The sequence below is a fragment of the Euphorbia lathyris genome, chromosome 6 (assembly GCF_963576675.1).
Source record: "Euphorbia lathyris chromosome 6, ddEupLath1.1, whole genome shotgun sequence".
NCBI classification, from domain to species: domain Eukaryota; kingdom Viridiplantae; phylum Streptophyta; class Magnoliopsida; order Malpighiales; family Euphorbiaceae; genus Euphorbia; species Euphorbia lathyris.
The window spans coordinates 9,255,380-9,269,843 of record NC_088915.1 but is presented as its reverse complement, the minus strand read 5'-3'; the positions used below and the strand labels follow the sequence as shown (position 1 = coordinate 9,269,843).

The 14,464-nt window shown below is 34.0% G+C and overlaps 1 protein-coding gene across 5 annotated transcripts; it reads right to left on the bottom strand.

Annotated features, from left to right (window-relative positions):
* Positions 1-9,583: 9,583 nt before the first annotated feature.
* LOC136233989 (putative F-box protein At1g47790) lies at positions 9,584-13,437 on the bottom strand. Of its 5 annotated transcripts, none has more exons than XM_066023731.1 (3): positions 13,224-13,437; positions 12,940-12,991; positions 9,584-10,985 (listed from the first exon to the last, which is right to left on the bottom strand). In XM_066023731.1, the coding sequence occupies exon 3, from the start codon at positions 10,952-10,954 to the stop codon at positions 9,782-9,784; it is 1,173 nt and encodes a 390-aa protein (XP_065879803.1). In that variant the 5' UTR covers positions 10,955-10,985; positions 12,940-12,991; positions 13,224-13,437; the 3' UTR covers positions 9,584-9,781. The 5 variants fall into 5 exon arrangements, with proteins under 5 accessions (XP_065879803.1, XP_065879801.1, XP_065879802.1 ...); XM_066023729.1 differs by lacking the exon at positions 12,940-12,991 and adding an exon at positions 12,110-12,298; XM_066023730.1 differs by lacking the exon at positions 12,940-12,991 and adding an exon at positions 12,110-12,280.
* Positions 13,438-14,464: the final 1,027 nt, after the last annotated feature.

Genomic DNA, 14,464 nt, shown 5'->3' with positions numbered 1-14,464 from the left:
CCATTGAAGTTATTAAAGATACGGTCTTTTCCATGGATCCTGACAGTGCACCTGGTCCTGATGGTTTTGGGGAAACTTTTTATCGTTTCTTTTGGGATATTATAGGGGAGGATGTTTGCAATATGGTTCAGGCTTTCTTTGATCATGGTTGCATCCTGCCTGGCTTAAACTCTAGTATTATGGCTCTAATTCCTAAAGTTGCTGAAGCTGACAGAATAGAGAATTTTCGTCCAATTGTAATGAGTAACTTTAGTTTCAAAATCATCTAAAAAATTCTTGCAGATCGACTTGCAGTTATTGCAGCAAGGATTGTCTCTCCCAACCAGTATGGTTTCCTTAAAGGTAGAAGCATTCACCAGTGCATTGCCTTAGCTTCTAAGGGAATTAATATGCTTGACAAAAAACGTTTTGGTGGTCACATGGCCTTAAAAATTGATATTCGTAAGGCTTTTGATACTTTAGATTGGAACTTTCTCTTGGATGTATTGGACTCTTTTGGTTTTTCTCTCACTTTCAGAGATTGGATCCTAAACATTCTGGCTTCTGCTCGTATTTTTGTGATGATTAACGGTTCTCCAAAGGGTTACTTTTCTTGTTCTAGAGGGGTTAGACAAGGGGACCCCCTCTCTCCTCTTCTGTTTGACATTGTTAAGGACTTTTTCTCTCGTTGGCTTGCCAAGATGGTGAGAGATGGTATTTATTCTCCTATGTATTATTCTGGTGGAAATTCTTTTCCCTCTCACCTTCTTTTTGCTGATGACATGCTCATTTTTGGAGTGGCATCCTTGAGCAATTTGCATGCTCTCAAGAATTTCTTCATGCTTTATAATCAGATCTCCGGTCAGCAGGTTAGTTGGGACAAATCTGCTGTCTTTTTTGGTTCTCAAGTGAGTCCTCCGAGGAGGGTTCATCTTGCTCACTATCTTGGCATCCGCTTGGAGTCTCTCCCCTTCAGTTACTTAGGAGTCCCTCTATTTAAAGGAGCTCCAAGAGCTTGTTATCTCAGCAGTCTTGCAGACAAATTTCTCTCTCAATTTAGCAAGTGGAAAGGTAGCTCTCTCTCCTTTGCAGGGCGTTTAACTCTAATTAAATCTGCTATTACTGGTTCTCTGGTTCACTTATTCTTGATCTATAAGTGGCCAATGAGTTTGTTGAATAAGCTCGATAGAAGTGTTAGGAATTTCCTTTGGACGGGTTGTGTTGACCAGAGGAAGTCAATCACAATTCCTTGGAAAACTTGTTGCAAAATTTTGGAGGATGGAGGCTTGGGCATTAAGGACTTTAGGATCTTTAACCATGCTCTCTTGGGTAAGATGTGTTGGGAATTAATTCAAGGCACCGGTCTTGCTATTTCTCTGATGAAGTCTAGATTTCTGGCTGTCTCTGGTTTGCCTAAAGCTTCAATTGCTTCCTCCTTGATTTGGTCTGCTTGTAAGTTTGTTTATTCATCCATTTGGGACCAGACCTTTTGGTGGATTGGCCTGTCTTCAAAGCTCAATTTCTGGACTGATAGGTGGACCATTCCATCGGTGGCGGACAGATTGGGTCTTGATCATCGGGATAAGCGTTCACGCTTTAATTCTGTTGATGATTTTTTGGTTAATTCGGAGTGGCTTGACTTAGGCACTCTTCATTTGGTTGTTCAAGACAGTATTCGATCTATTTATAGGGGTAGAGATGATCTTGATTTCTGCGCTTGGCAGCCCTCTACGAAGGGTATTTTCTCTACCAAAGAGTACTATTCGATTATGAGTCCTAGTTCCTCTTCGGTGGACTGGTATAAATTTGTTTGGAATGCTCTCACTCCCCCTTCTCGTTCCTTCACTTTCTGGAGAGTTTTGCATGGCCGGGTTCTGACTCACGACCTCTTACAGCATCTTGGATTCTCCTTTGCCTCTCGTTGTGTTCTATGTGGTAGGGATGCTGAGTCCATTAACCACCTATTCATTAGCTGTTCTTTTGCAGATTCTCTTTGGAGGGCCCTTGAGTTTCACTTTGACTGCTCTTTGCCTCGTTATTCACAATTCATCCACTTCTTTAGCTCTCTTCGTAGCATTCATTTTGGCTCACAGGTGTCGATGATCTGGCGTGTTGCCGCTGTCACTTGCATCTGGTTAATCTGGCATTGCAGGAATGAAGCAATCTTTAAAAAAGTTTCTCCTTCTATTCAGCACTCGAAGATCAACCTTTTTCGAATGATTCGAGAGTCCTTTGCCACTTCTAAAGGTTTTTGCTCTTCACGAAGAGATGATGCTATTTTATCCTGTCTTCTGGCTTCTCCTAGGCCGCCTCCAGCTCCCAACATTATTTCGGTCCATTGGCTTAAACCTCCTCCGGGTTGGGTTAAAGTCAATGTGGACGGCTCTGCTTTTGGCACTCCAGGCGAGGCAGGAGCGGGAGGTATTTTTCACAACTATCGTGGATTTTCCAAAGGCTGTTTTGCTTTTTCTACCCCCCTTCTTTTGCTTATATGGCTGAATTGAGAGCCGCTATTTTTGCAATTGAACTTGCTTATATCAGCTTTGGGTTGAGTCAGACTCAATGTACGTTGTTAATCTGCTTAGACATCGTTCCATGGATGTTCCTTGGAGTATTCGTCAAGAATGGTTGCATTGTCTCAGTGTTTGTTCTAGGATGAACAATATTTTTTCACACATCTTTAGGGAAGGAAATAGAGTTGCTGATGCATTGGCAAAGTTTGGAGTCGCTTCCTCAGTGATCAATTGGTGGCCTTCAGCTCCTGTTTTTTGCCACAGGTTTATCAATGATGATATTTATAGTATTTCTCACTTGCGTTTTTCTTGACTTTCCTAAACTTTTCTCATCCCCCCTTCTTTTTGTTTGTTCTCATTCCCCTTCTTTTGTTCAAACAATCATTTTTCGTTTATTAATATATTGTGGGTTTGTCAGTTCTTGGGCCACGGGTGCTCACCCCGCCCAAGTTCTGTCTCGTCCCAATTTCTATCAAAAAAATTAACATAACATATAAGTATAATAAAATAGTTATTATACAATTTTTTAGAGTTTTAAATTTTATTTTATAAAATATTTAAATATTAATAAAATATTATGAGTATTGAAATGATAAAATAATGTTCGTATAATATTTATAGAAATATAAAAAATTTGATAAAAAAAAATATAAAACATAATAATAAATAAATAATATTTAAAAAAAAAAAAATAATAATATTTTAAATATTTACCTTTTATAATAATTATATATATCTATATTGCTAAGATTAAACACAAGTTAATAAGTGGTCCAGTGGTTAAACAGTCATTTCTTATTCAAAGGTCCTGTGTTTGAATCCCTAGAAAAGCAAATTTTTTTTATTGAGTATAAAATGTAACCCGATTAACCGGTTAAAAACCGAACCACCTCCGGCCCGAAATGATGACCGGTTCCGGTCCGGTTTTCAAAACCATGGTATTATATGAATTTGCCTTCAAAAAACCTCAAAGATTATGATATATCAAGAACATGTACAAATCTAAAGGCCAGAAGAAACTACATGTCGTGGAAGACTATTGTTGGATGCAAAGTTCCCGGAACAAAATTTGTTCTTTTTTTCTTATCGACCTTTCATTATCTTACGACTTCGGCTTTATAGTGAATAAACAATCAATAAGACCCAATTGAATCCAATAAAATCACCAAACATTCATGATATGAACATTAGAATTAAAATAGCTAGTTTTATCGAATCATCATCAGAAAACTAAAAAATAGGATAAACGAATCGAAACAAAAGTTCTTGGCACTTAATAAAATTTGACATAGAGAAAATTTTCAGATAAATTGTCTTTCTGTTTCGAATGAGCCAAAAATGACTCTTATAGGAAAAGTTATTAGAATATTTTTTCCTCAATTAATTCAATTTTAATGAGGAGTTAATCTTACTAAGTTAATTTATGTTAATTACAATTAAAACCACTGTAACAACTAAAATGTTTTATATAATTAATAATGACTATTAATTCCATTTAATTCAATTAATGAGATTTACTTCTCTAATAACAATCATAGGGTTTTAATGATAAACGTTTATAAATCCCTCGTAATATATTTTCATATCTTAGTTACAAAACCTTTATACAAATTGCCGAGGAACGAAGAGATAGGTTGAGAGGAGAGTGAATGGGAGGCTTTCATTTGTTATTTTTTTAGAATTTTGTAGGTTTTTAGCTTCAAAATATAATAATAGGTTTGCCTCTCAGCTTCAAAATATAATAATAGGATTTGTTAGTATTTCACCAAATAGTTCTGAGAGTCTTATAGAAGTCGCAGAAGCTTCAAAAACTCCTTTTAGTTCAAGGATGCCGAATAGCAAGAGAGTAATTGGGCATCTTGAGAATGATATGCACAAGAGAATGAGAAGTGACGATGGACATTGGGATAATAATTTGAAGTCAGCATCCAAATTCGAGCAAATGCAAAATGTAATAGGAAAAGCTCGGATGTCCTACGATGCGAAAGAGCAGGCTTATCAAAACTTGAGTATGCAACGTCAAAGGTTGCTTAACGAGTTCAATCATCTGAATCATATGGTTCATAGTTTTCATAAAGCGGAGATGGAGGAGCAACAAAGTAGATATATGGAAACTTATATGCTCGAACATGAATTATACATGACGGGAAATCTCATAGATGGGTATAGAAAAGCTTTGAAGGAGAAAACTAGAGTATTGGCTGAGTATAGAAGGAAATACCCTTTGCATGAACAACCAGTTTACAAGGATACAGGGTCTGGAGGGTCCTTTTTCGAGCACAGCCGAATTGGAGAAGCACTGTTTGACAACACAAGAGATGACAAAATGTGCTCCATCTGATGTCTAATTCTAGATATAAATTTTAACTTCTATGCAGGGGAAGCCTTGCTCCTAGTACACTCTTATGGTGGGAACTCTCCCTGAACCCTAACTTAGTGGAGACGCGTAGTGCACCAGACTGCCCTTTAGAGGGCGAGCCTTGGCGCACAGTAAACTGTATATGACTGCTGATTAGGTGTTCATGCTTTTACATAATCTAATTGTGTTTTTAATATGGATGACAAAGAGCAATCATAACAAATATAAGCAACTATTTTCATTGTTCTTCTTGGCGTTTTTAGATCTATTTGCCGTAGAGTTGTGCTGAGTTTTTGGATACGATAACTGAAACAAAAATGGCCACCGAGATACAATAGTCCTAAAAAATATAGGAAATAAGAACACGGGGAGACGTGTGAATAATAAAAGTATAAGAGTATAATTTTGGACACATTTTAAGCTGAAAGGACTCTTCCAAAATCGAAGTATAGATCAACTTATCTAAACTAAATTAGATCACTTAATATCGCATTCAGAATAGCAATCTAGCTACATATATGACCTTGAAATCAAATATTTTAAACAAATTCCACTGCATTTGTTTTGACACGAACACGATGCTTCGAACAAACTGTCTAAACTGATAAAAAGGAGAAATAGAGAATGAGGTAAAACATCAATTACCTCACGGTGAACTTTATGAGACTTGCAACTCCAGAATGCTCGTTTAAATTTGTCCCTCGAAGTACCGTAACCAACCCAACATTAAATCTAGAAAATTTATATAAGAAAATTATTTTAACAAATTTCATGTTTCTTTTTGTTGTTGTCATTAAAAAAAATTAGAATGTACATATGAAAGGGCCAATTTTATTATCTCACCCGGGCCTCTAAAAGGTCAAGAACTGCCCTGCTATATATATATATATATATATGAAATGATATAAATGAATGGAGTAGCAATATTGTATGTCAGATCTAATACAAAGCAGAGTCTATAAAATAAAGAACTTGAAAATAGAACTGTAAAGGAAAAATAACAACTTAATACAATAAACAATGACAAAGAGTTAAATGATCCTCCCAACTTTTAAAGATAAAGTTGTCCTAATTAATTTTGGGCAATCTCCATTGCTTTGAGTAAATGTTCTACTCCCTCTCCTTTACTATGTACTTTCCACTTGGATTGTACTCGTTAATTTCTTTCAAACTTTTGGTGACAGGATCATAAACTTCATCACCAAGTTCACTTTTCAATTCTTCCATCTTGTACCTCCTACGTAATAAAAAAACAAGTACAAGTCATGATGAAGTGAAGGTAACACAAAATATTTGAGATAATACTGAAATAATAAATTCAGAGTGTCAAAATAAGTTGTCGTATCATATGATTACAATGTTCTAAAAATTGGTCTAGGCATGGATTTTAGGACTGTCCCGATTTTCACTAGTCGGGCAGCATAAATCGGTTGATCGATTTTTGGCCTCCTAGACGGTCCTTTTGAAAAAATTACCCCTTAAATTTTATGTCATTTTTTTTAAATTTTAAATAAAATATTAAATAACAAAAAACTAAAAAAAATCTTAAACTATAAAATGTATTTTTAAGAATATTAATTTTATTTTATTTTGACACATTTTGTTATAAATGTTATTTTATTGATCTATTTGTTATTTTTTAAGGACATTAATGTAAATAATATTAAAATATGTATGTTTTTCTATCCTAAATATTTTATATTATTATTTTTACTAGTATAATTTCTATATAATTGTATTTATATAATACTTTATTTAATAAAAAATAAATAAATACAAAAAATACAAATCTGATTAATCCCCGATTAATCAATAAGGGTCATATCCGTCCGACTAATGTCTTTGACAACCTTACATGATTATATATATATATTGTGAAAATTATATATAAATACCAAGTTAAATTTGTTTTTAGGCTAAATTAATCCTATTAGCCAACTTCAAACAAGAATACGAGAAGTTTATTACCTCGAAGTGTTTTCAACGAAATTGTACGGGTTCCAACTAGGGTTTCCAAGATATCCTTCAGCAGAAAAATTTATCTTTAATGCAACATGAAATGGTCTACTATCAAGCTCGCTCATTTTCTTCACACCAATAATAGCGCGCCTATTTTCACTGAAACCCTATGGAGCAAAAACAATTAGACTTCAGAGAACATCGATCTTATTAGTCCCGTGAACTTGGTTAAAGTAATAATCGTAACACTTACGGTTGTAAATATTCCCCTACGCTCTAAATATTTCTTCATTTTCACTTGTCGAACCTCCGACTCTAATATTTGTTCAGTATAAAGTTTCTACTCTAGATCATGAATTTTCTGGCGGAGTTTCTCGTTTTCTCTCTACCAATATCAGTTTGGTTAGTATTACGAGTGAATCACTAATATTTTCTTTTAGAAATGAACGAAATTATAATAACCTTTTGTTCTTCTGACAACCTCGATATTTCCTCTGCCTTTTTCTGCTCCGCGATTGCCATCTTATTCTAAAAGAATGGATAGAATAGAGATTGTTGAGCATATTTTAAGAGAGATATATATACACATATATAAATCAACTGTAAAAAAATATGTATTTTACCATTTTCTTTTGATAATGAAGCTTTTCCAACTCGTTTTCAATTTGAACTTTTCGTTCTTCTTCGAGTTGCCTTTCATGCCTCTCCAATTCTTTTGTTTGAGCTTCCAAAGAAATCATCTGTCTAGTAATTTCTAAATTCAAAGCAATTGGTTTTTAGTACTAGTTAATTTTAATTAAAATAATAATAATATGATTTCATCTAGTAAATAGATGGAAAGATAAGTCATGAAACTTGCATTTTTGAATTTGGTAGATAATTACAAATTCTATTAATATACATAGAAACATGAAATTCATGATATAGTGAGTTTTGAATGCATTTTTATCAATCAAATATTCATGATATGGCTGTCCATTTCTTACACAATATGCTATAAAAAAACATAAATAAAATAATACCTAAAGAAATAGTAAAAATTGATTATAATATTAAACCTTACAAGAAAACTTCAAAATTTACACAAGATTGTCAATTTAAAAGTATAATACCATTTGGCTTCCTAAACTAACTAAACTAAGCTTTCATAGTCAATTAAGACCTTAAACTATAAAAATCATCAATCAGGTTTCTAAACTAACCAAAATTATCAATCGAGTCCCTATTTTAAACAAAAATCATCAATTGAGACCTCATCGAATATCATTTGGTTGAACAATTTCAAACTTTCTTCCCCAAACCCATTTTAAACCAACAGAGAGATTATTACAGTCTATATCAAATATTCACAGTTTCTAATTTTAGGATAGAGTGTGGACTTAATTGATGATTTTTTCTTAGTTTAGAGACTTAATTGATGATTTTGATAGTTTAGGGTTCTAATTGACTTTGAAGCTTTAGTTTAGGAACCAAAATAGATATAATGCCTACTTTAAATAAGAAAAGAATAAAAATAAATCTTATGGTTTTTTATTTACAAATACAGTCCACGTGATTTAAAAGTTTGTAAATAGATTGTGCTTTTTGCAATTTATAAACTCAGCTATTTTTAAAAAATTATTGTTGTGACTAGTTACCTCAAAATGGAGTGATTTGGAGCAATTAAAAAGACTGACATTGCAAATTATCCAAAATTCAAAGTATAACTTTGCAAATTAACTAAATCACAAGTATTGTTTGATCGAAAAATTGACTCACATATCCTTCAACTGCAAAATTCACAAAATACAGACATTTGTTTGTAAACTTTTAAACCATGAAGTATGTCTTTGCAAATTGGTAAAATCACAAGGTTTAATTTACAATTATGGAGGAATTCAAGCCTAATTAGTTATTTTTGTTAATTTCCCAGTTTTAAGGTTTTTTTTACATATGTGTCGGTGATGTTGTCGGAGGCTCATCACCGACTCAAACTAGTCGAATTTCCGACACAAAACACCGATTGGAAATTGTGCCGGTAAAAAATTGTCATAAGTGCTTACCTACGAGGTCAACGCCAACACATCAATATATGCCGGTCTTCCATCGATGATAATGATCATCGACGCAAATTATGCAATCACCGATATATTTTTCCGTAAGTGATAGCGTTTTTTCTTGTAGTGACATGTCCGTTAAGTAAACCATTACTGAAGGGCTAAATGCATGTAAAAATTAAAGATTAGGAGCTTAGCCAATAAAAACTATAAAGACTGTGATTTACTTTTTGTCAAAACGAGGATTGAGGTTTCACACTTTTAATAATGCTATTAAAACTATCTTTAACGACCTGAAAATGAAAAATTTCAAGAATTAAAGTTGTTCAATGTCATATTTTCTATGGAACTACATTTTCGATTTTAGAAAATCATCTTTTTTGGAACTTTCTCTCTCTAAACATTAACTTTCTCTCTCTTTACCAAACATCATCTAAATAATCTCGAAATAAAAAAATTGAAAAATTAAAGTTGCTTAGAATATTAGTAGTTCTTAAAATGTCATTTTTGAAGTCGTCAAGGGTGATTTTAATAGTATCAATCGAAAAAATCCTTATTTTACTAAAGTTGAAAACCTCAGTCCTCGTTTTGACAAAAAGTAAACCACAATCCTTTATCTGAAAATTAGTGAAACCACAGGGATTTTATTTGAACTTTACCCAAAAATATATAATAAATCAAATTACATGTCATTCTCTTCCTTCAGAATTTAACATCATAAAACATTGATAGATGCATAGAGACAATTGAAATTCTTGAAATGACCACATTATTCTTCAATACTGCAACAAAAATCACCATAAATGTAGAAACAACAAAACATTAACTAGAAAACATTCAAGCTACATATTCCCTACCAGGAAATCATCATTTCCAAACTTTAGCAACTATAAAATAGTTGATTCAATACACCGGGTAGCCAATATTCTCAGCTACTACAACTGCCTCGGCGAAACTAAACTCTCAACATATGGAGATCCAAAAAGAGAGTAAAAACACTCCGCATCATATGTAATCTTATCGTCCTCAACTACAACAGGCTTCAAGCTACCATCCTTTGCGTCATATTTGCTAAACCAACATTTCCCTGCATTATATCCGCTAAACCAACATTTCACTTTATAGACCAAAATTTCTCCATTCAATGTAAAGCTATAGTTAGACGATAAAGGGGCAATAAAATTAAAACTGGAAATTTTGTTCCATGAGCTTTTCATCCCACAGTAGTTTTCGAGCACCCATAGTTCATGCTGGCCTTCAAAGTTTTCACCTAGAATTGCTATAGACTCTTTGTAGTTCATTAGAACCAGACAAATGAGATTTTTTGAAGGCGAATTCATATAATCCAAACTTTCTTCAGCCAAATCAAAATACATTATGCACTCTATGTCCTCGTCTTCTTCGTAACATTGTGTTGCAATCCAATGGATACCATTCTTAGCATAAATCAACCATGGAGCATAGTAACTGACTGAATTCCTTTTGGATATTATCTTGTTACTCCATGAATTGTTTTTTAGTGAAAAAATTACAACTGAACTGTAGTCTTCAACAATAGGGCATCCGGAAGGGACTTTTACGATCTTGTAATCATCAGAGCTACGATCATAACCCATTGCGGCTAATTCATATCTTGAAATCCTGGGGGATGGTATTATCTTATACTCTGTTGGAAGAGATGGATTCCATACGAGTATCCTATCATGATCAGGAATAATGAAGCATATTAATCCATCACAATAGTTACAAACTCTGACAGGAATATTATATTTATCATCAACAAAAAGCTTGTATGGAAAATCAAATTCTTTAGCATGTAAAATGCCATCAGAATCTTCTTTGTGCAGAACAATAGGATTTGATGCATAAGTATAAGGAATAGTAAGGCCAAGGAAATCCTTATGCTGATTGTAACGGGCAGCATGAGAAAGATTTAGATGTTCCTTTATGAACCCAGGACAGTTTATAATGGAATACCAAGGCTTGCAGGCTGTCTTAAATCTCAAAAGAGATTTCACGGGAAATCTCAACAGAATTTCTGTCACAATCTCCTTCGGCAATTCCACCATAGCCTCTTGTTCTGTATTTCTCCCTTCTTCTTCATCCATTTGCAGGAGAATAGATATTTGCTGTTAAGTTCTGATAACACAACAGAATAAACAATCAGAATTTGAGGATAATCAATTGCTCTAAAAAAAATATGATACCAACACAGGAAAATTAACTGCTAGCAAAATGCAAATGGCCTTAGATAACATAAGAGAGATTAAGAAAGAAAAACACTCAGTTATTATTAATTCACACTGTGTTGGGGAATTTCTGGACACAAGTTGTCTTTCTGATTTGATCCTTGGTTGAATGGAAAAGGCATCGGTGATATGTTTTCTCAATTAATTCAGGAAGATAGTGATTAGAAATTGTCATTGGCATCTTACTGATCCTTGTTCTGAAGGTATGTTGCAAGCTTGTCAAGTTGTTGATTTCGAAAATAAAGTCTGTAGGTGTCATTACTAGCTTTCGAACTATATTTTGTATAAAATTGTGGCTAAGATGCTTGTTAATAGGCTGAAATTTATTCTTGCTGATATTATATCTGAAATACAGAGTAGAGTGTCTTTGTTCCTAACCATCAGAAGTTTGATAACACTACTTGCAATGTAAGACTTGGTAACTAGGGTGTTGTGTTGTTGCATCTAAACTCGATGTATATGCCCCTATAATTATGTTTCCCGGTGTCCGTTTCCACTTCCGTATCCGTATCCGTTTCCGTTTCCATTTCCGTGCAACATAGTTTAAAGCATAAGATAGGGTCGAATGACAGTTTTTGGAAAATATTATGCTTAAGATGGATTTTGCTGATATTTTAACATTGGTGTTTGATCAATTTCAACGTGGATGCTGAATTTGTCATCATGATTACAGTTTTACCAGCTTGTTCTCACAATGGTCTTTGGTCATATTAGAATTAGAAAGAAGAAGCTAATGCTAATGGTTTAACTTTAGTTTTGGTGGCTTTTCTTCAATTCAGACCTATGAAGCACGGACTCTTCCCCAGGTCGCCGTGGCTGTATTGGACTTGGCGGGACACGGCGGTGACATGGGACACGGATGGAACTCGGCAGTGACACGGTAGGGACTTGGCGGGGACACGGCTAATGGTGAAAATATGTAAAAGTTTAGGGTTTTTTTTTAAAACCTTTTAAAACCTATGGTTCAATTACAAAATTCGACAAAAAAAAACATAAACTACATCTAATTCTCACCCGTGTATCGCGATTATAAACGCTTGGGGCTTCTTTCTCTTCCTTCTTCGATTTGTTTTGCGATTTACCATTCTTAGCAATTCTTCTCTGATTTCATCTCTTGTGATTTCATCTTCTTTCTTCATCTTGTTTCTTGTCGTTGTCTTATCTGATTTCATCCGCACCAAAATCCTTGCGATTTCATCCTTGCTATTAGAGAATGACTTATTTGTGATTTAGCAAGTTTTTTATATATATTATATACATATAATTAATTAATTATATAGAATTTGCCGTATCCTGCTGCACCCGTGTCTCATATTTTCTAAAAATACCTTTTGCCGTGTCCGCATCCGAGTCGGTGCTTCATAGATTCAGACTCATAACTAAATAATCTCTTCCTATGACTGACCCATATTCACCATTTTAAATTGAAATTGAAATTATTTTGCCTTTGGAAAACTATTAGTCATTCAATATCAGTGATCTCCAGGTCAAAAACTTCTGTTCTATCACTCTGATCAGGAAGAAAAGATTTTGTGGCAGAAGAGCTTTAATGACAACTACTCGATTCAGAGCTTTAATGTGCTTAGCGAGAAAAAAAAACAGGGAAGCAGTGTGAAAAAGGGGCAGATTTTTGTTGTGTAACTGTGGAAGGGAATATATTGAGCATCTGTTTTTCATATATGCACATAAGTAGAACAGAAGTTACATACACATAGAATTAGATACACAGAACAGAAATTACATATACACACACATAGAATTAGATAAGTAGAACAAAAATTAAATAAATACACAAAGAAACTGTAAGTTAGGAACTGTAATACTCTTGTTAAGTTGTTGCACACCTGATATGAACGGCTCAAGAATGGAAAACCAAGCAAAATTTGCAAGCAATACCTAAAAAGACTTACTGGGTAATTTCAACAGCATATTCATGAAAAGTTTAATCTATAAATTAATATGATTATTGTTAGCTTTAGCTCTTGTACAAGAACAGTTTAATCTACAAATTAAGATGATTACATAGACATTTCATTTACTGCAAATACATTTTGGTTGAGTTTGATAATTGATAATTAAATCCAGACCCTTGCTTCTCAAACGACAAATTTGGTAAGTGAAATCATACCTTGAAGATCCTTGGCAGAAGATAACCAGACGCAGGTGGAGACCGGAGGATTGCTGTATACTGCAACGGCGGTTGTTGAGAGGAGGTCCGTGATTTGAGAGGTTGCGGTGGTTCAGCGTAAGTCGGAGTAGGAGATTTGAGAGGCGACGGCGGGACGAAGAGATTTGGAGAAATAGGAATTGGGTTTATTGAACGTCAAATTACAAAAATAACCTAATTGTTTCATGTGTTTACATTACGTGTATTGCTGGTTTCAAAGTTTATAAATAGAAATAACTTCTTACAAAAAAAAAAAAAATGTTAAAGTGCAACAAAAAAAAAATCCACCAATTTTAGCTCTAATGTTTAAAATTATGCAATTTTACTCCTAACATTGACGTCCACGAGAAATTTTACTTATAACATATATACAAGTTTGGACAATTTAAAAATAATTCATCAACTGTCTTCTCGGTCATAAATCTTGTCATCTACATTTCATATGTGCGTCATTTTATCACTAATTAGTAATACATCACAAACATATGATTAGACATGAAAAAAAATTAAAATAATAAAAATATACTGTATTTTTACGAGTTGGACAAAAAATTCAAATATTTCGTCAAATTTAAAAATATTAATCTCTTATTCTATTATTAAATCGTACGAAATATGAAATCGTTTTTTTAGAAACAACGGATATGCAATTTGTGTAGAACAATGAACAAAATATCTGTGTTTTATATTTATATTTGAAATTGACATAACTTGTCAACATTAGAGGTAAAATTGCACCATTTTAGATGTCAGGAATAAAATTGCTCATTGTTATAAAAGTTAGGGTCTATGTGAACGTAACTGTACATAACGTGTAATATCCTGGTCCAATACCATGTAGATACTGTCCGCTTTGGTCCAAATCCAACACATTGGGCCTCACGGCTTTAAAACGCGTATGTATTGGATTCACACTTTACTAATAAGTCTCAATCACTCCCTCTCCATTTCTGATGTGGGATTCAGTTTATTCCTTCCCCCATCGCCATCCCATAGGGCCGCTCCTTGCTCAGGCCTTCTATCCCGGCGCCACCCTCTCCGGACCAGGTCGTTACAATCCCATCAGCTTCCGTCTGGTTCGTCCTCGAACCACACATCGTACATGGAGAGTCGACTTTGATAGCAATTGTAACACCCTGGTCCAATACCATGTTGATACTGTCCGCTTTGGCCCAAATCCAACACATTGGGCGTCACGGCTT

What these genes read in the sequence shown, in the direction of transcription:
- LOC136233989 (XM_066023731.1), bottom strand. Translation starts at nt 10,954, where the DNA reads ATGGATGAAGAAGAAGGGAGAAATACAGAACAAGAGGCTATGGTGGAA.